Source organism: Mangifera indica, unplaced genomic scaffold, assembly GCF_011075055.1.
Source record: "Mangifera indica cultivar Alphonso unplaced genomic scaffold, CATAS_Mindica_2.1 Un_0002, whole genome shotgun sequence".
NCBI classification, from domain to species: domain Eukaryota; kingdom Viridiplantae; phylum Streptophyta; class Magnoliopsida; order Sapindales; family Anacardiaceae; genus Mangifera; species Mangifera indica.
Window position 1 is genome coordinate 1,028,421 of NW_025401094.1, and position 19,015 is coordinate 1,047,435.

The window sequence follows — 19,015 nt, forward strand, 5'->3', positions numbered from 1 at the left end:
AGGTAAATGAAAAGGGTTTTTTTATTATTATTTATTATTTCAATATCAACTTTGCATTGCTTAGATTAAAAATAAATTTATTTATGAAACTTATTTATTCATTTTCTAGATTAATGAAATATGTCCAATGACACAAATCCTAGACCTTCTCCATTAAAATTTCAATAAAAAACACCAATTTAGAGTATCTAATTAGATAATTAGATGATTTTAAATTAAATAACAAATCATATAATAACGCATCATCTAGATATCTAATTAAATACTTAAAACGGGGTTACAATGCCCTTAAAAGTATCCACAGAGAGATAATAAATATGGGTAAAAGCATCCGCAATACAAAAGGAAATCACGAAGTTCTTGCAGTAGCTGGGCAACATTTACAGATCTTACTTACACAAAAGGGTAATTTGATTCAACAAACATTGGTCATCCCCAAACTTTGTCTTGCTTGTTTAAATGAAAAGGAATATGCATCCATATAATATCAAGAACTTAAAATTGAGTTTCCTGAATCTCACAAAAAAGATACTGAACTTAACTGCCTTACAGCACCCGATTCTGCATCGTCACTGACTCACTAGCATCAAAATCAAGCATATGCAATTTGTGCCGAGCAACCATCCACGACTATATGCAAATTTAATACTATATGCAGTTGCTAGATATCAACACAAAATCTGGAATTTCTACATGGTTGGAGTAAAACCCCGGTCTACCATAGTATATCAGCAAGTAACATTTCGAAACTGACAATAAGACCACAACCTACGAAGAGTTTGAATGAGAATTAACCAGTCAGGTGTATTGTTGCCGTCTCATGTATGTGTCTTCATGTACAAAAACAGGATCTTGGGAGGTCGGCGGTGGGAATTGGGGGTGTCCCATAGCTATGCCACCTTGAGGACCAGAAGAGTTGCCCCATTGATTGGAAGTAGTATTCTTCACAGAGTTTAAGGTGAGATAATAGAGTATTCCAAGGGCAACGCTTGCAAGGGAGAGGACAGCACCACCAGCAAACACTCCAGGTTTCACGACATAGCAATAGTAAGTGCCAAAGTACATACCCTCTTCGCCATGTTGATCATTGAGTGCTGCACCCGTAAGCAACAAAAGAAATGCTATAACAAATGTGAACCTGCAAAAGCATGCCCATTCATCGATATGAGATGCATATATTTAACAGGTTAAGTAAAACCGTATCACATACCAAGGAAACAATTTAAACACAGGATATAGGCATAAGTAATCTTTTGAATTCAAGTCAGGTCTTAGAACTTGTGAAAATTTTGACAACTTTAGAATATCAATTAAGATGGCACAAAACCAACACAATTAAGCAAAATAATAGTTTCCCAAAATGGAAACAACATCATTGTGTAAGAACCATTATCTCATAACCTTTCACCTTGGTTATCAGTTGTGGAGGATACATTAATTGCCTCTAATATCAGGTATGACATTTTTGTTCAAAGTTAATGTTCTAACTAATAGGAAAAAGTAACAAAATGGCAATCTGATTTCCTGTAGATTCAGAAGGGTATTCACCAGTAAAGAGGAAATACAAGGAAGATGATCTAAAGTAGAAAATGGTATATACTTGTTGAAAAGTAAAAGAACAAATATACATAGAGAAGCACGAATCATACTTGTATCAGCTTCGGCTCGAAGATGAGAAGCTGTAAACATGCAAAAGAGGTTACTATGCATATCTATTTCAAGTAGAGAGATCTCTCTCATAACAAACAAAACAAACACAAACTGCATTCATACAATGTAGTTATTTTCTACCCATTGCCATAGTTGTATTATGCTGTTGAATGCACTATATTTTTCTCTAATTAACTCTTCAACATCTCAATCATATTGCACAAGCCACAGAGTAGATATTGGGACCAGGAACAATTTCATCTCTCCCCAGGCCAAGGGAAGTGTGTTTGGTTCTGGAAAGAGAATTGTGCACTGACAAAATAATGATAATATGTTATCACAATGGCCAAAGTTCAATTTGGAAGGTTCCACATGCTTTTATAAAGCATAAAAAGGGTTCAACTTGAGACAAATAAATTCTAATATTGTTCAAAATACCTCCTTCTCTCCTTCTATCTCTACCCTCTCCTAGGTTACTCTATCATTATACTGACCTCTTTGTCTACACATATTTCTTCCTCTATCTCTCACAAGCCCTCCCTTTTTTATCATCAGAATTTTCCTTCTTTAGTATTGATACACTAATTTTTTATAAGAAAATTAATTCAAAATAATAAAGGGAAAAAAGTAAACAAAAACAGTCACTCAAATTGGCTCAACCACACCAATAACAATAAATTGTTTCAACTATCTTGTAATGGATGATTGATCTCAACTATTTCCCACTTCAGAAGACCATAATGTAGATTACATCATTTTGGTCCATACTATGATTCTCCATAAGGATTTTGGCATCATCTAAGCTATATTGATCTCAAAGAATTTTGGAACAACAAATGTCTTAAAAAGTCCTTGAAACTGCAAAGCTTGCTCATAGTATGATCAGTAGCAATGCAAAGAACAATATAATCTCAAACAAATTGATTTAAAATTAATCAAATTGGTGCACCAATAATATGTACCATAACTAGCACTAGTCAACAAAGTCATGATTCAATTGAGCAAGCAAATAGCGGTGAAAAGACAAGAAATGCACAGTGCTAATACAATAATGCTATATTGATAGAGGACAAGCGACAATAGTATCATTTCCAATAAGGTCAATATGAAATCATGCAAGAGAATAAGGTGGAAGGAAAATAAAATGAACAATATGTGAGTTGGCTCAATGATAGTGAAAATCTTGAAAAATCAACGTATAACTTGTGTTATAGTTACTGTTCACACAAAATTTTCATTAGAAAACAAAATTAATGGAAATCTCAGGTTTTTCATGCACAATAATAAAGAGTTTTGCATGCAGTGCATAGAAAACACTCATTTCATATTAAATAGGCCAAAACACAAATGTAAGCATGAGTTGCAAACACAGTTACATTGGTAAAGGGCTAAAAGTATCTAATGGAAGGAACAGATTTAAGAAACAAAAAGAAAAAGGAAGAAAAGTGTGTGGAATGTTACACTCAAATTCAATGGCCGAACAAAGATATAAATAAACACAAGTGAGAGATTAAAAAAGTTTGATCAGGAAGTAGTGCTTGAGATTTACCAAGAAACAACGAAACAGACCAAAGCTATCGTCCAATTAGATTGTGAAGGATGAGGGCCTCGTCTACAACAAATACACCCAGTGGCAACGTTTATAGTAATTTGGGCTATCATAAGAGACACTGCTGCAGTTAAACCAAGACCAAGAGCGGGACTCCTGGGGTATGAACATTGAGTACCATTGCTAATATCAACTTCAGAACCCTGCAAACCAAAGAACACAAACCACATTAGTATTGAACTAAGCTACAAACACAATACAATTCAAGCCTTGGTTTCATTATGACCAAAAAAAAGCATTTGATGTTGATTAAATCTAAAGATCAGCAACCTTAGCCCTTCTCCAAAAGTGAACTCTGATCACATCTAGATAGAATTAAATGCTAACAAGATTTCCATTCCCAATTCTTCTTCGATAAGACAATAGTCAACTATTGCCACCTCGAAACCAAGGACAAAAAGAAAGAAAAATTGAGAGACCTTAGTCTCTTAGATATTGAATTTACATTTTATACTGTAGCAGTGCAAGGAAAACAAAGAAGACCTGACAAAGTTAAAACTTTCTTTTGGGCAGAATTGAATGGTATATAAATACAAAGATAACTAACACAAAGTTTAAATGATTGATAGGTAGTACTTCAAATCAATAAACTATATTAAAAAAATAAATAATTAAGAAAATTTAAGAATCTATGATGACATCCTACAAATGAAGAAAGAAGAAGATGAGAACACTGATTGTAAAAAGGGTGGACGAGAGCATTATATCAAGGGATCCTTTGACAAAGCGGGCAAGCAATAAAGAGATGCAGGAAAAGAAAGAGTAAAGAATTTGAGAATGCATAGGGATATTTAAGGATGTTAGTTGGAAAACAACCAAAACTTGGTAGATTTTTATAACTTAGCAGCACTATAATCCCATAGCAGCCTGAAATTAACTTTATTTACCATAAGTTCTGTTCAAATATATAGAAAAACCAAATCTATGCAGCAGAACGCTGCACATAATTAAGATTTTCATAGAAAATTTCAATAAGAAGAATTCTCATATACTGTTCCTAGCACATACTCCAAATGTTCTCAATTTTTTTTTTTTTACCTGATTCTAACAGGACAAGTTCAATATTATATAAGTTGAAAGTTATATTGTCTTTTGTTTTTGGTTTCTGGCAAGAAAATAATAAACAAACTCTACCTAATTCAATATCAATCACTCACGATATTAATTAAAGTTTCTTTTCCTCAGAGGCCCCTCAAAATTAAAATTTCACCAGAAAATATTTATTTATTTTCCATTTCCTACCTTGTTCTTTCTTCCCAAACAGAACAAGTAACTAGCCAACAAAATATTAACAATTTTCTTCTCTTTCCCTCATTTTTTAACAGCAACCAAACATGGGTTTGTGATTAAATCCTCAAAAGAAAGAAGATGAAACAAAACAGACAACAAGAAACAACAATTTGAAACATACCCAGATGACAAAAATAAGATCTAAACTACAAAAAAGAAAAAAAACACTTTATTTTAAAAAAAATTTCTCACCTTGATCCTTGTAGCTTCTGCACCAAAACCAGTAGCAGCTGACAAAAGCCCCAAGAAGCCAACGAAACTGCACACAATAATCGCTTTTCTCTCCATTTCTCTCTCTTTCTCAATGAAAGCTTGAAGCTTTGGCTCTCTTTCTTGCTAAAATTTAGGTGCTTTTGTCTGAAGATGAAACGTAAAGTTTGGTAAGGAACTGCTGAGTGCAGGCGTTGCGTGCAAATGGGAATTATGATGTCTCAGTCATGAGGGCATCTTCGGGATATCACATCAGAATTTTGTGTTGAACAAAGTTTGATTTGATATTAGAAGAAGAACACACTAATTATCGCTTACGGATAAAAAAAAGAGAAAAGCACATTCCTGACCCAAGTTTTGGATAAAATTTAAAATCATTCTAGTAATAGTTAAAAAATCTAAACTCTAGTTCATAATCTAACTTGTGTTAACTTATTTAATTAAAAATAAGGGTAAAATAGTTATTTTATTGTTTATATTAAAAAGATATAAAACTTATTATTTTTCTCCCAGATTTTAGAAACTAACAATTTTACTTTTACTTAAAATTTTCAAACTTTGAAAAGTAATATTTTCACCCTCAAACCTAGGGTTTTCATATTTTTTAAACTTTAACCATCCCCTAAAACTTTAAAAAACGGTAGTTTTATCCCCACTCTTCAACTTCAACTTTTGACATCTCTTCCAATGTTCTCTCCAACCTTCTCCTTTTAAACCAATGGTAGATGGTGTGATGAGAAGATGGCGTGAGACGACATCTCTTCATCGCACCACCTACCATTGACTTAGAAAAAGGAGAAGACTAGAGAGGACGTCAAAAGAAATGCCAAACGTTGAAGTTGAAGAGTGAGGGTGAAACTTTTTTTTTTTTCAAGTTCTAGTAGATAACTACAGTTTAAAAAATATGAAAACACTAAGTTTGATGGTAAAAATGTTACTTTTTAAAGTTTAAAAACTTTAGGCAAGGGTGAAATTGTTAGTTTCTAAAACCTGGGAGGAAAAAGAAAAAAATTTATATCTTTTTAATATAAACAATAAAATGACCATTTTACCCTTATTTTTAACCAAAAAAAAGTTAATAGAAGTTGGGTTATGGATGAAAGTTTGAGTTTTTCAATTGGTACGGGTATGATTTTGAATTTCAGTTAAAACTTGAGTGGAAAATAGTCATTTTTCCCCAAAAAAATGCTAATCACCATGTCCCCCCTTGAGGTTCCATGAATTGCAAAAGGACGAAACGGTTTGCTTCATCCTCCCTCGAGCAAGAGGATTATGATTCTATTGTCAATTTACTTGTTTACCCTAAGCGACGAGAAGAAGTAAAGATTATATACAATAGAGTAATACTTGCATGTTTGAATATTGACACCAATAAGATGCAAACATTGATGTGTTATTATAATATTTAATAATTTTTAATTATAAAAATACAATTATCTTATCTATATTTTAAAATCATTTAATCATATGATGACATATCAATATTTATATTTTATTAATTTAATAAAACTATGTATATTTATTTTAAATACATAAATATATATATATTTATATGTGTCGTCATATAATTAAGTGATTTTGAATTAAAAATAAAATAATACTCAATCAAATGATGAAACGTATAAGTTGGTATGTATTTGTGTATCCAAAATAAGTATAAGATGGAAGCTATATACATATTTTGAATACATAAATATATACATATTTTGAGTACACAAATATATACATATTTATATGTGTCATCATATAATTAAGTGATTTTGAGTTAAAAATAAAACAACACTCAATCAGATGATGACACGTATAAATTGGTATGTATTTGTGTATCTAAAATAAGTATGAGATGGAAACTATAGCTATTCATACGCTCATTCAATCAATTATTGTGCTATATACATACATGACATAATGTATTAGACAAATATATATGTAATAACATGTGTAAGTGAATATGCATATATAAAGCACAAGATAGAAAGAGCTATTAACCCATTTTCAGCATCATACAAATTGAATAAACTTGCTTTTTCAAGGGCTTCTCGGATTCTCCAATTAATGGTAGATGGCATGTAATTCTCATGGCATCCATGGTTACAGAAACAACAATTGTGGACAGAGAACATAGCAGTTATTCATCCACTCATTCAATCAGTTCATGTGCTTTATACATGCATGCATAGATGACATGATTTATCAAATAGATGTATAGATACTGCAGTACACCTGGCTCTTCCAAGACTTTTTCAGATTATGTAAACATAGTTTTAGTGAAGTTTAAGAGAATCAAAGGGCAGCAAATTGCATTAAAATTTGCAGCAAATTGAGAAAGAATTGCGTGAAACTCACAGTGATGACCACTCCACCTCCAGACTTTTGGCCCAAGGTGAGGCCAAGTGGCTTGTCAACCTCAACCTCAGTAGTCTTTGAAGCCACAGCAGTTCTTGCTGTAATCTCAAGGCCTCTACTTTCATTGATTAAACCGCTCTTTCTTGCTGCTTTGAAAAGATCTGAGATTCCCCCTTCAGCTTCCTGAAGAGATGCACCTTGGAATGTGCTTTTCTGCAACAATTCATATACAATTCCTTAATCTGTTTCTAAAAGGAAGTTAATTATTGTTGTATAGTGGTAATCCAAATTCTATAATAGTTTATCCGAATTCTGGAAGGGGTGGTCGATCCAATCCCTCTGCTACCATCACAAATTTCATATGGGATGTGAGGGTTTCACCTCTTGGTATGGACATTTCAAAATACCACGGTCTATTTCACTTGGGTACTTAGATCACTCTTTGTGCAACCCAATTACTTTTTGTTACCATGCACTGATGTAAATTTGTAACGTACACAATAAACAATTTTTGGGGACCTAAGGTTATCTCAAAGAGAATCTCCGATAGGGTGTTAAAAAATATCCGATAACTAAACTGAAAAATAAAGTATTTGAAAAATTGGTTTGGATATTGGTTTAAAAATATTAAAAAAAAAAACATTTGTCAGTTTTATAATTAGTTTGTCTATTTTTTAAAACTAGTTAACTGAACTGAACCAGTTTTTAAAAAATTGAATAAAAACTTAATAAAATATTAAATATATTTTTAAAAAATTATAAAAATAATAAAATAGGATAATCTTTTAAAATTTGGTTCAAAAGCGTTTAACCGAAAATTCATGAATTAATGTTTTTGGTTTAGTTCAAAATTCGTTAATCTTTAAATTAATTCGATTTCAATTTATGATTTTCTTCAAACCCAAATTTTGGTTCTATTCAAAAAATTGTCAAATCGATTTTAAACACTTGAGTGTCCCTTTTCAATAAAATCTTGTATTCTTGTATTGCTTTCTTTATAGTTTATGGTTATTTGATTTCTGGGTTTCATAACATATATTAATTTCAAGATAAATACATTTCCTGAATATTATATCAAACGCAACACATTATGACTTCATACCAGTTTATCGACATGAACAGTTCTTTATTAAAAGATAATAAAATTATGTCCATTTACTTTTTCAAGATATATCATCACGTGTAAGGTTAGATTCGAACCGAGTCAGCTCTAGCTCGAGCTCGACTCAGCTTGGTTAGAGCCCGAAACGAGCCGAGCTCAAGCTGGCTCGATAGATTTTTTTTTTAAATTTTTTATACAAAACGACGTGGTTTTGATCAATATATATTAAAAACGATATTGTTTTGATAATGAAAAATGAGCCGAACCGAGCCAAGCCTAACCGAACTCGAGCCGAGTTGAGCTCGCGTCGAGCTCGAGCCGAACTTGAGCCGCCTATATATAAACCGAGCCGAGCCCGAGCCGGCTGCGAGCTGAGCTCGACTCGGCTCGGCTCGAATCCAACCCTAATCATGTGATTGAATGATAATAAATTTATAAAAAAATAAACAAAAATAATACACAATTACATAACAGGAGATTATTTCAAAACCCTTTACAAATAACATTACTCTTATATCAAACACCTCAAAACACGACTACGTATCAATTTTCGATACGGACAATGTTTGAATATTATATACAAGGCAAGGGATTGCGAGTGAGAAGTTTGGAGAGGTTTCGATACAGTGGATCCTAGAGAAGGCGGTGGAGAAAGAGGAGGAGGCGCTAGCAACTACGGAGGAGGACATGGTTGAGAGTCTTGAGACCACAAAATTGAGGGAGGTTGAGACGAAACCCAGTGGGTTGACTCCGGGCATTTGGTTAAAGGAAGCGTAAGTAAAGGTGGTTATGAATGCATACATGGGAGAGATGCATCTGCCCTCAATTTTTTTAAAAAATAAAATTACAGGTGTGTTGATTCTGAGAATTTGGTTAAGAGGAAGTAAAATTGTTTGGTTATTTTATTTTTTATTATTTATCTTAAAATTTTAATAATATTTTATTATCAATAATAATATAATAAATCATATAAAGAATAATTTAATTATTATTTTCATTTTAAATATTAAAATACTGGTAAGGTAATCTTAATTTTATTATAACTATATTTTTATTTATTAATTTTTTAAAATAAAAATAATTTTATTTTTAATTAATATAATAAATAATAGAAAAAATATATTAGAATAATTACACGTAAAGGTATTTAAGTAAAATAATATATTTGTTTCCTTTTATTAGTTTTCAACAAACATAATAATTATTTATACTTATATATTTTTATCAAATTTTATCAAATATAATAATAATTTATATCAGTAACTTGAACGTTAATATTATTTTTAAGATAACCTTTCAATTTTAATAATAAAACATTTTTCAAATTAAACACCCTTAGTTTTTTTAAATATGCTAATGAGCCTCCCTTTAATTTTTTTTTTTTAAATACAGAGTTCTCATGTCCCAATCTAGAGATGACAACAAGAAAAGGTAGGGAGGGGATCTCAATTCTCATCCCCACCACTACAGAGGATATCAATCCCCATCTTTAGTCTATCCCTATTACGGAAATGACAATGATTCTTTATCTTTTTCCAACAAAGAAAAATCTCCTCCTTATCCTCATTGAGAAAAACCCCTTACCCATGTCTACGGAAAAAAATCCCTTCCTCATACCCTTTAAATACAATGTAAATATATCAAATAACAAAATTAAATAAAAATTAAAACCAACCCACTATTTCAAATATCACAAATATCATATATTAACCACTTTATTATGTACAATAAAAATCTAAATAAATTAAAAAATATAAATAATCTAAAACTATAAAGATGTGTTAATATTTTAAGTAAATATACTAATATAAAAGGACGAGAACAGAGAGAGGGAGGGGTGGGAAAAAGACATATGTATCTCTATCCCCAATTACAGAGATTTTTTTAATCCCAATCTCCATCTTTTTCCCTATTTATATCAAAGAATTTCCTCTCTATTTCAATAAAAAAGGGTCGATGCCCCTAAATTTGGATAGAAATTGTAATTTCTATCCCGATCCAAATTTGGGCAGCCCACAAGAAGTAGAAGATACTTTTTCTTCCAAAATTTAAATAAATTAATAAAATAAAATTTGAACAAATCTCACTTGTCAAAATGACACCTTTTCTTCTTCAGGTTTATATGAACAGACTAAACGATCTTTCCCTTTCTGTCTCTCTCTCCCTCCTCAGCAGCAACTCATCCCCCTCACTGTGAAAAAAACCCCTTAAATTTTGGTTAGGATTCGAGATGTTTCATTCTAGTATTGTAGGTATTCAGTCTTACTTTATGTTTTCAGTATTGTATTGCATCAATTTCTTTTTTGGGTGCAAATTTGTTTATAACCAAATATCAATTTCTTGTTTTGTTATACTTGAAAAATGAATTGTTTATGGATTTTGTGAGTCGCTTTCATGAATAATATGGTTCAAATTTTACCCAACCGATGAGAAATCCACATTTGGTGTCCTAAGTCTTAGCAAAATTTAGGATTGTTAGATTAGTTTGTTGGAGATCCCAGTGTATAAAAGTAGAAATCCTAAATAATCATTCTATGATGAAATTAATATTTTGTCACTAAAATTAATATTTTGAGACGAAATTAAAATTTTGTCTCTAAAAATAGTATTTTGTGTCAAAATTAAAATCATCCCTAGGTATTTGGTTTCTGTATTTAAATATTATCTTGGTAATCTATCTTTTATTTTCTTGTTTGGTTTATCAGTGATAAAAGATTACAGTAATCTTCTATTATCAATACTGACATGGCAGGTAATATAGGTGGTAATCTGATTACCACCTTCACCTTAAGTATTTAAAGATTACAAAGGTAATCTTGATTTTATTATAATTATATTATTATTTATTAATTTTTTGAGACAAAAATAAATTTATTTTTAATTAATATAACAAATAATATAAAATATTTAAAAATAATTATATTTAAGAGCATTTAAATAAAATAATTTACTAGTAATCTTTTATTACCTTTAAACAAACATAATAATTATTTATATCTATCAAATTTTATCAAACATAGTAATTATTTATATCCAGTAATCTTCTAAGTAATTTATCTTCAAGATAATCTTTTTATTTTGATAATAAAATATTACCTAAATGAAATGCCCACTAAATTATATATTTGTTATAGTGTAGTACTTATTTGATTAAGAATGTACATGTGCTTATTCAAAATGCTATTATTATATTTTTTAATAAATATATAATAATTTTGGTTGGGCTGTTTGAGTTGAATAGTAAATATGAATTAATCTATTTAAAATTTTATTCAATTTGATTTTACGATTTCGTATCGTAAAACTAGAGCGGCATGATGATTTGACCTATTTGACCTTGAATTAAGCAAGACAAATTTAAATTGAGAAAATTTTAACTCAAAATCAATTCAGTTCGAGCCATATTATCTCGTTGAGATCATTATACAGAAATTTATCTTGTCAACAATTTTTTTTTTATTTTTTAATTATTCTTTTTTTCTCTAATGATTATTGAAGTTCAAATTCTCCATATGACTTTGATTTTACTTCATATATTTGACATCAACAGTCCATGAGAAGGACAAAAAATGATCAGGACCTTAGGAAACAGGGTCACTGAAGACCATAAACAAGCAATGCTCCAACACCAGCAACACCAGCCACCAGACCAATTAGTACACCAATTGGAGGCAATCCCCCACCGATTGGCTTCCCGGTGTTCACATCGTATCTCGCAAACCTCTTCTTCGGCGCCCTGCATTGCGGACACGCGTATGTATCCGGCTGCACATGGTAAAGAAACAGAAGATTTCAATGACATTTCATTTGTTGCTGCACAATGCATGTATGTGATTCAACTCTTGCATATGATCCTCAGAAGCATGGAAATTGCTAGTGTCTTTATGTAATCCTTGCTTCTTAATTCTACAGAGATGGGATAGATATTGTATAGACACAAATTTTAGATCATGAACTGGCCTTTGCAGCTCAGCCTTGGCACTGAGAAATTTTATAGTAAAGAGAGATTAAAATTCTGTGTGTGACTGGTTTCACGTTTGATGCATGATACATTTATTACTTGCGAAAGAAATCTTGGCAAATTAAAGAGGCTTGCCTGCTCATCGAAAGGTTTCTGCAAGGTGTATATGTATCCGCAGTCAAGGCAGATGTGAGTAGCTCTAGCCTGAAATAAGCTACATGCTATCAGTAATGACTCGGGAATATGCAAAGTGATTCATGTTGAAATTCTGTAGCTAGATAAACTCATAATGTTCAAAAAGAAGCTTGCCTTTTGAGCTTCAGTTAACTTTTGCCCAAAGCGAGGAGGAGCCGGACGCTTTGTTAGACGTCTGACATCAACTTCTGCACCCCTGCAACACATATAGATGAACTAGCCATGATGCGTAGATTTTTTAGAGAACAGGCAATTTCAAAGGTAAAGAGAACAAAACAGCAATCGAAGAGAGCTTTATACTAATAATTCAACCATTGGCATTTGAACTAAATCATACAGAGCTGTTAGGAGCTGCTCAATTCATGGAAGCTCAGGCAGCAGGATCATAACTTTTCTGAGGTTTTACCCTTTTATGCAGTCTGTGATTAGAAGAAAATACTTTTTTTTTCCAATGAAGATAGCTCCATTTCGGATTAGATGAAAAGCACCAAAACTGCACACCTTCTTAGTAGACAAGTAGATTTACAATACAGAAAGAGCTGTTAAGCCATCTTCAGCATCATACAAACTCGACATGCTTGTTTCTCAGTGGTAATACGCAAGGCCTCCAGGGTTACAGAAACAACAAGCTTAGACAGGAGTCTTAAATGCGATGGACACTATAGCTATTCATACGCTCATTCAATCAATTCTAGTGCTATATACCTACATGACATTATGTATTAGACAAATGTATAGATAACGCACATGGTACACCTCTCTCATTAAAGACTTTTACAGTTGAATATATTTCGATCATCGATTAGATGAAAAACACCGAAAATTTTATACCTTTTATGTGGACAGGTAATTTACAGGACAGACAGAGCTATTAACCCATTTTCAGCATCATACAAATTGAATAAACTTGTTTTTTCAAGTGCTTCTCGGATTCTCCAATTAATGTTAGATGGCATGCAATTCTCGAGACATCCATGGTTATGGCAATAAGAAGTGTGGACTTGAGGACATAATAGTTATTCATCCGCTCATTCCATGAGTTCATCAAGCATACTTAGATGACAAGATTTATTAAGTGCAGGTATAGATATTGCAGTACACCTCACTCATCCAAGACTTTTTCAGATTATGTAAACATAGTTTTAGTGAAGTTTATGAGAGTCAAAGAGCAGGAAATAGAGTTTAAACCTGCTAACAACAAAGTAGACAGAATCAGGTTTTGCCTGGATGGCTGTTTTGGTGAATCCAAGTTTATCTGCAGGCCAAAGTTCATCCCCAAAGAAGCTGCTTGTGTACAGAACCTGATCCCCTGATTTAAGTCCTGCTTTTGCTGCATTCCCTCCTCCCTCTACAGCCTAAATCAAAATCACAACACAATTTGTCACAAAGTAATTCCAACAAACACATAATTTTTCAAGAAATTGCATCAAATTTGGCAGCAAATTGAGAAAGAATTGCATGAAACTCACAGTGATGACCACTCCACCTCCCGACTTTTGGCCCAAAGTGAGGCCTAGTGGCTTTTCAACCTCAACCTCAATAGTCTTTGAAGCTCCAGCAGTTCTTGCTGTAATCTCAAGGCCTCTACTTTCATTACTGAAACCGCTCTTTCTTACTGCTTTGAAAAGATCTGAGACTCCCCTTTTAGCTTCCTGAAGAGATACCCCTTGGAATGTGCTTTTCTGCAACCAGTCATATACAATTCCTTTATTTCTAAAGACAAGCTATCTATTGTTGTATAATGCTGACCCGAATTCGGTAATAGTTCATCTGAATTCTGGAAGTGATGGTCAGTATCAAAGAGGTCAAATTATGAGTATTTATCAATTTTCAATACATACAATGCTAGAATGTTATATCTAAGGCAAGAGATTGGGAGTGAGAAGTCGTACCTGGGAAGGAGAAGATTGGAGAGAGAAGGGTTTTGAAGAAGGGTTTGGAGAGGTTTTGATGGAGTGGTTCCTGGAGAAGGCGGTAGAGCAAGAGGAGGAGGCGCCAGCAACTACGGCTGAGGACATGGTTGAGAGCCTTGAGACCACAAAATTGAGAGAGGTTGAGGGGAAGACTTAGTTCACTGTGAGTGTAAGTAAAGGAGGTGTGTGGACATGAATGCATGCATGGGAAGATAACATTTTCGTGGTTCCTAAGGGGGAGCTACAGGGAAAGGGTGAAGGCCTCGTATTCTCTATCTTGGCCACACATTGTGCACCAAGAAAATTTCTTGCATTTCCAAATTTTACTTTTACCATAGTTTTCATGGAACTGAGTTTGATTCAAACTACTTGAGTTTAAATTCAAATTTGAATTAAATGAATAAAGTTTGAACTAAGGATTTGACTTGTTTTAATACAAATGAATCAAGTCTACGTTAATTTAAATATTTAAGTTTAAATTGATTCAGTCTGGATTTAAAATTTAATTATTTTTTAATTGAGTTTGAATATTAACTATCTAATCTTGAATTAATCTCGAATTAGGTCATATTCAAACTTAACTTAAATCGAATGAAGCTATTGTTTTTCTTTCATTTTCCCTAGCATCCAAAATGGAAAAGTTTGTCGCCAAAATTCATTCAACAGTGGACTAAATTCACTATGCACACATTTTTCTTTGTCCATGGTTTTGTCTCATTGAATTTTGCTGCCAATGTTTTAAGAAGGCACATTCCTTATAAAATGAATATTAACGATGTGTCACTATGTGATTGAAGTTGTTTTACTTTTAATTTTTAATTATCTAATCATATAATGACACGTCATTATTTGTACATATAACACAACTTTTTTTCCCTTATGCATTCGCTTTCTTGTATTCTTTTATTGCATTCTCTTTTCATTCTTTTTATTCTAGTTCTATTTTTATATGATGATTTTATTGAATATTTATAATGATTAAATTGTGTATATGAGGCAATAAAATACAATTCGTATGAATGATTGTGTGTTACAGATAAATGATCATTCACATGTTTGTATATAAACAAACTATATTATAAATTTTTCAAACTTTTGTCAAGTTGTACACACTCTCCAAATGTCTCGTGTCCTAAGGGTTTTAGCATACCCATAGAACCTTTCTTTGTCTCTATCTTGTTCGTATTCCTCATGTGGGTATCTTAGCACCATACACATATCGTTACGTTGATTAAAAATAAAGGAGCCTCCAACATGAGTGAGTGCTCCAAAACACTCTAGGTATATTTTGTTATAAAATAATGTGTAATATGACTCATGAACTAATCTTGTTGATATGCATGGTAGAACAAGGTGAGCCTATATGAATGACTCATAACGTCAACATGACTAAACCTCGTTTGAAAATTGTAATTAATTATGTCATGCTAGTGTCATTGGTCCAATCAGATCAATTAACCTACCAACTGACCATTTGATTGAGTTAAGCCCTCTCCTAGCGTCTAAACAATGATTAATCAAATCATAATAATGGAAACTAATTAAGATTAATAATAATCAATTAAATGAATAATTTATTAATAAAACTGAGAGTATTTACTTGAGTATGTATTCTCAAAACTAAGATCACTTAACATTACTTATAATTTATTACTTAGAACATTCATCACTGCTGTTTTGAACAATCAGTCGGCTTAAAAGAAACAATCCTCTTATACAAATCAAAGCCAATCAAAATGTTAGACTGAGCAAAGTTCCCAAATATCCCAACATCTTCCTTGATTGGCTGCATGGCAAAGCAAAACACACCCTCCTTCGGAGAAATAAAAATGCTAGTCGAAACCAGAGGCACATCAGCTTTACCATCAAAATGAGCGGTCAAAATTGGTGCAACATCCGCCATACTGTTTCTTTTATAGCAAAGTTGAGTTCCCAAATCCGGATCCTGATACGGTGTCAACTTGATCGCCTTTCTGACTTCTTGTTCCAATCTATTGTAAAAGTCCCTAGGCAACAGCATCGGAGGGACGCCAGAATCGATGAACATATTTCCTTTGGGAACCTTTTTCTGCATATTATAAGGGATGAAGTTTTTTCTAAGGCTGATTCCATATAGGGTTACAAAGTAATATGTTTCGTCATCTTTGGGGACTAGAGGAGTTGAAACGACATGGGATCCTGAAACTGCACTCTTGCTTCCGAAATTGATCTTGCTGGTGAGACTAGGGTTTGCATGAAATGAGAGCAAGCAGTAGGAAAATTTTGTGTTTGTTTTGAGCTGAAAGCTGATTTGGGCAACAAGTGACGTGCTTCTTCCTCCTAAACCAATTAATCCCATTTCGTTTTCATTGAATCCTCCTGTGTTATTGTGCCCGCATCCGAAAACGATGTTTTTGAAAGTGTTTTTTGAGCCTAGAGTGATTGTTTCTGTGGAGAGAACGCCTTGGGTTAATGCAAAACTTCCATAGCCATAGTTGTAGCTACAAGTTTGGTCAGGAGAGCAAGCGACATGATCCAATGAATGGCATTGAGCGGATTGACATGAAAGCTTTTTGTATGAAGATGAAGAGGCTGGGTTAAAAATGGGGTTTTTTTGTTTGTAAAATCGTTGACAGGGAAGACACTGAGCCCAGAAAAGGTCACTGCCGGTGTCGAGAATGCCATAGAAGTTTATAGGGGGAGTTCCGATAGAGAACTTCATCAGATAGTGGCCATTATCGGGATATATGCTTGTTTGTGGAGCGTTGGAAGCGGGTGAGGAAGCCATTTTCGAGTGCTGGAGACGAGAGAGACCTCGTTTGAAGGCGTTGTTGAAGCGATCCAAAGGGGTTTCATAGGGGTTGTATAAGGGAGAGTTGGGGGAGTCTCGATGGATCAAGTCGACGCTGAAACCGTCGCCATTGATGGCTTCTACAGATGAATATGAAAGGCAGATGAAGACGAAGATTATGGGAAGCATTTGTGCTTGAAAATGATGGATCTTTGCCATTGAAGTTCAACAAGAAGAACATAGAGAGAGGTAATTATACGTAAGAGATGTATTTTTGCATGAAAAAGACCCCAAAATAGAAAATAATTAATTATAATTATTATGAATATCAAGAAAATCTAATTTTCTTGCATCGTCATTACGTACATTATTAAAATTTTATAAGATATCATAACATATTTATAATAATTTAAAATTTAACAATAAAATAGAGACAAATTAGAGAGAAAATAGGTTAAAAACCTGGTTTAGAGGATCAAATTCTCATCCCGATTTTACATACATAAGATAACCTTATTAAACTTTAGTTTTAGGGAAATTTTAAAAAATGGCCAAAATGCCCTCCCATTAAGCAAAAATACCCAAGATCACTATTTTCAAGCCAAAATGCCCAAAATCACTGTTCCAAAAAAAAAAAATGCCTATGCCTTTTTTTAATACCAAAACTACCCTTTCCCTTATATTTATATAACTCTCCCACTTACTATAGGGTTTTAATGTAATTTTAGATAAATATGAGGGGTTTTTGGATATTTTACATTATAAAGGCATTTTGATATTTATTTATTTATTTCAAACTTTTTCTAAAATACCAAAATTACCCTTCCCTTCATTTATATAACTCCCCTCACTCATTATAGGGTTAAAATAATTTTAGATAAATATGAGGGGTTTTTGGATATTTTACATTGTAAAGGCATTTTAATTTTTCAACTTTTAGAATTCGAATTTCAGTTCCGTTTTTTGGAATTTCACCGTTTTACGATATATCGATTCGTATTTTTCAGATTTCTGAAGGATTTTCCGTTTGTTGTCATTCTAGGGTTTTTCAACTTTTACAATTCGAATTTCAGTTCCGTTTTTTCGGATTTCATCGTTTTACGAGATATCGACTCATATTTTTCAGATTTCCGAAGAATTTTTCGTTTGTTGCCATTCTAGGGTTTTTCAACTTTTAGAATTCGAATTTCAGTTTTGTTTTTTCCGATTTCACCGTTTTACGAGATATCGACTCGTATTTTTCAGATTTCTGAAGGATTTTTCGATTGTTGCCATTCTAGGGTTTTTCAACTTTTAGAATTCGAATTTTAGTTCAGTTTTTTCGAATTTCACTGTTTGACGAGATATGGACTCATATTTTTCAGATTTCCGAAGGATTTTTCGTTTGTTGCCATTCTAGGGTTTTTCAACTTTTAGAATTCGAATTTCAGTTTCATTTTTTCGGATTTCACCGTTTTACGAGATATCGACTCGTATTTTTCAGATTTCTGAAGGATTTTTCGATTGTTGCCATTCTAGGGTTTTTCAATTTTTAGAATTAGAATTTCAGTTCCGTTTTTTCGAATTTCACCGATCGACGAGATATCGACTCGTATTTTCAGATTTCTGAAGGATTTTTCGATTGTTGCCATTCTAGGGTTTTTCAACTTTTAGAATTTGAATTTTAGTTCCATTTTTTCGGATTTCACCGTTTTACAAGATATCGACTCGTATTTTTCAGATTTCTGAAGAATTTTTCGATTGTTTCCATTCTAAGGTTTTTCAACTTTTAGAATTGGAATTTCAGTTCCGTTTTTTCAGATTTCACCGTTTTACGAGATATCGACTCGTATTTTTCAGATTTCTGAAGAATTTTTCGATTGTTTCCATTCTAGGGTTTTTCAACTTTTAGAATTGGAATTTCAGTTCCGTTTTTTCAGATTTCACCGTTTTACGAGATATCGACTCGTATTTTTTAGATTTTTGAAGA

At 32.5% G+C, this 19,015-nt stretch overlaps 4 protein-coding genes across 4 annotated transcripts; all 4 read right to left on the minus strand.

Annotated features, from left to right (window-relative positions):
* Positions 1-316: 316 nt before the first annotated feature.
* On the minus strand, positions 317-4,985 carry LOC123205160. Its single transcript, XM_044622036.1, has 3 exons — positions 4,742-4,985; positions 3,200-3,402; positions 317-1,138 (listed from the first exon to the last, which is right to left on the minus strand). Exons 1-3 carry the CDS (start codon positions 4,835-4,837, stop codon positions 799-801), a joined length of 639 nt encoding a protein of 212 aa, XP_044477971.1. The 5' UTR covers positions 4,838-4,985; the 3' UTR covers positions 317-798.
* A 2,057-nt stretch (positions 4,986-7,042) lies between these two features.
* LOC123205242 lies at positions 7,043-8,965 on the minus strand. The gene is made up of 2 exons (XM_044622162.1): positions 8,789-8,965; positions 7,043-7,318 (listed from the first exon to the last, which is right to left on the minus strand). Exons 1-2 carry the CDS (start codon positions 8,963-8,965, stop codon positions 7,043-7,045), a joined length of 453 nt encoding a protein of 150 aa, XP_044478097.1.
* Positions 8,966-11,696: 2,731 nt separating this feature from the next.
* LOC123205152 lies at positions 11,697-14,450 on the minus strand. The gene is made up of 6 exons (XM_044622029.1): positions 14,256-14,450; positions 13,833-14,045; positions 13,552-13,718; positions 12,478-12,559; positions 12,304-12,372; positions 11,697-11,972 (listed from the first exon to the last, which is right to left on the minus strand). The coding sequence occupies exons 1-6, from the start codon at positions 14,379-14,381 to the stop codon at positions 11,802-11,804; spliced, it is 828 nt and encodes a 275-aa protein (XP_044477964.1). The 5' UTR covers positions 14,382-14,450; the 3' UTR covers positions 11,697-11,801.
* A 1,492-nt stretch (positions 14,451-15,942) lies between these two features.
* LOC123205243 (aspartic proteinase CDR1-like) lies at positions 15,943-17,265 on the minus strand. Its single transcript, XM_044622163.1, has one exon. It carries the CDS (start codon positions 17,263-17,265, stop codon positions 15,943-15,945), a length of 1,323 nt encoding a protein of 440 aa, XP_044478098.1.
* Positions 17,266-19,015: the final 1,750 nt, after the last annotated feature.

Bases quoted from the DNA above. Each gene is read 5' to 3' on its own strand.
- LOC123205160 (XM_044622036.1), bottom strand. From the start codon at position 4,837: ATGGAGAGAAAAGCGATTATTGTGTGCAGTTTCGTTGGCTTCTTGGGG. The intron at 3,403-4,741 runs GTGAGAAATTTT...TTTGGTTTGCAG, and splicing joins CAGAAGCTACAAGGATCAAG to GGTTCTGAAGTTGATATTAG. The intron at 1,139-3,199 runs GTAAATCTCAAG...ATGCTTTTGCAG, and splicing joins GTCTGTTTCGTTGTTTCTTG to GTTCACATTTGTTATAGCAT.
- LOC123205242 (XM_044622162.1), bottom strand. From the start codon at position 8,965: ATGCCCGGAGTCAACCCACTGGGTTTCGTCTCAACCTCCCTCAATTTT. The intron at 7,319-8,788 runs GTATATAATATT...GAATTGTTGCAG, and splicing joins CACTCGCAATCCCTTGCCTT to AAAAGCACATTCCAAGGTGC.
- LOC123205152 (XM_044622029.1), bottom strand. From the start codon at position 14,381: ATGTCCTCAGCCGTAGTTGCTGGCGCCTCCTCCTCTTGCTCTACCGCC. The intron at 12,560-13,551 runs GTTTAAACTCTA...TATGTGTTGCAG, and splicing joins GTCTACTTTGTTGTTAGCAG to GGGTGCAGAAGTTGATGTCA. The intron at 11,973-12,303 runs GCAAGCCTCTTT...TACCATGTGCAG, and splicing joins AGAAACCTTTCGATGAGCAG to CCGGATACATACGCGTGTCC.
- LOC123205243 (XM_044622163.1), bottom strand. From the start codon at position 17,265: ATGGCAAAGATCCATCATTTTCAAGCACAAATGCTTCCCATAATCTTC.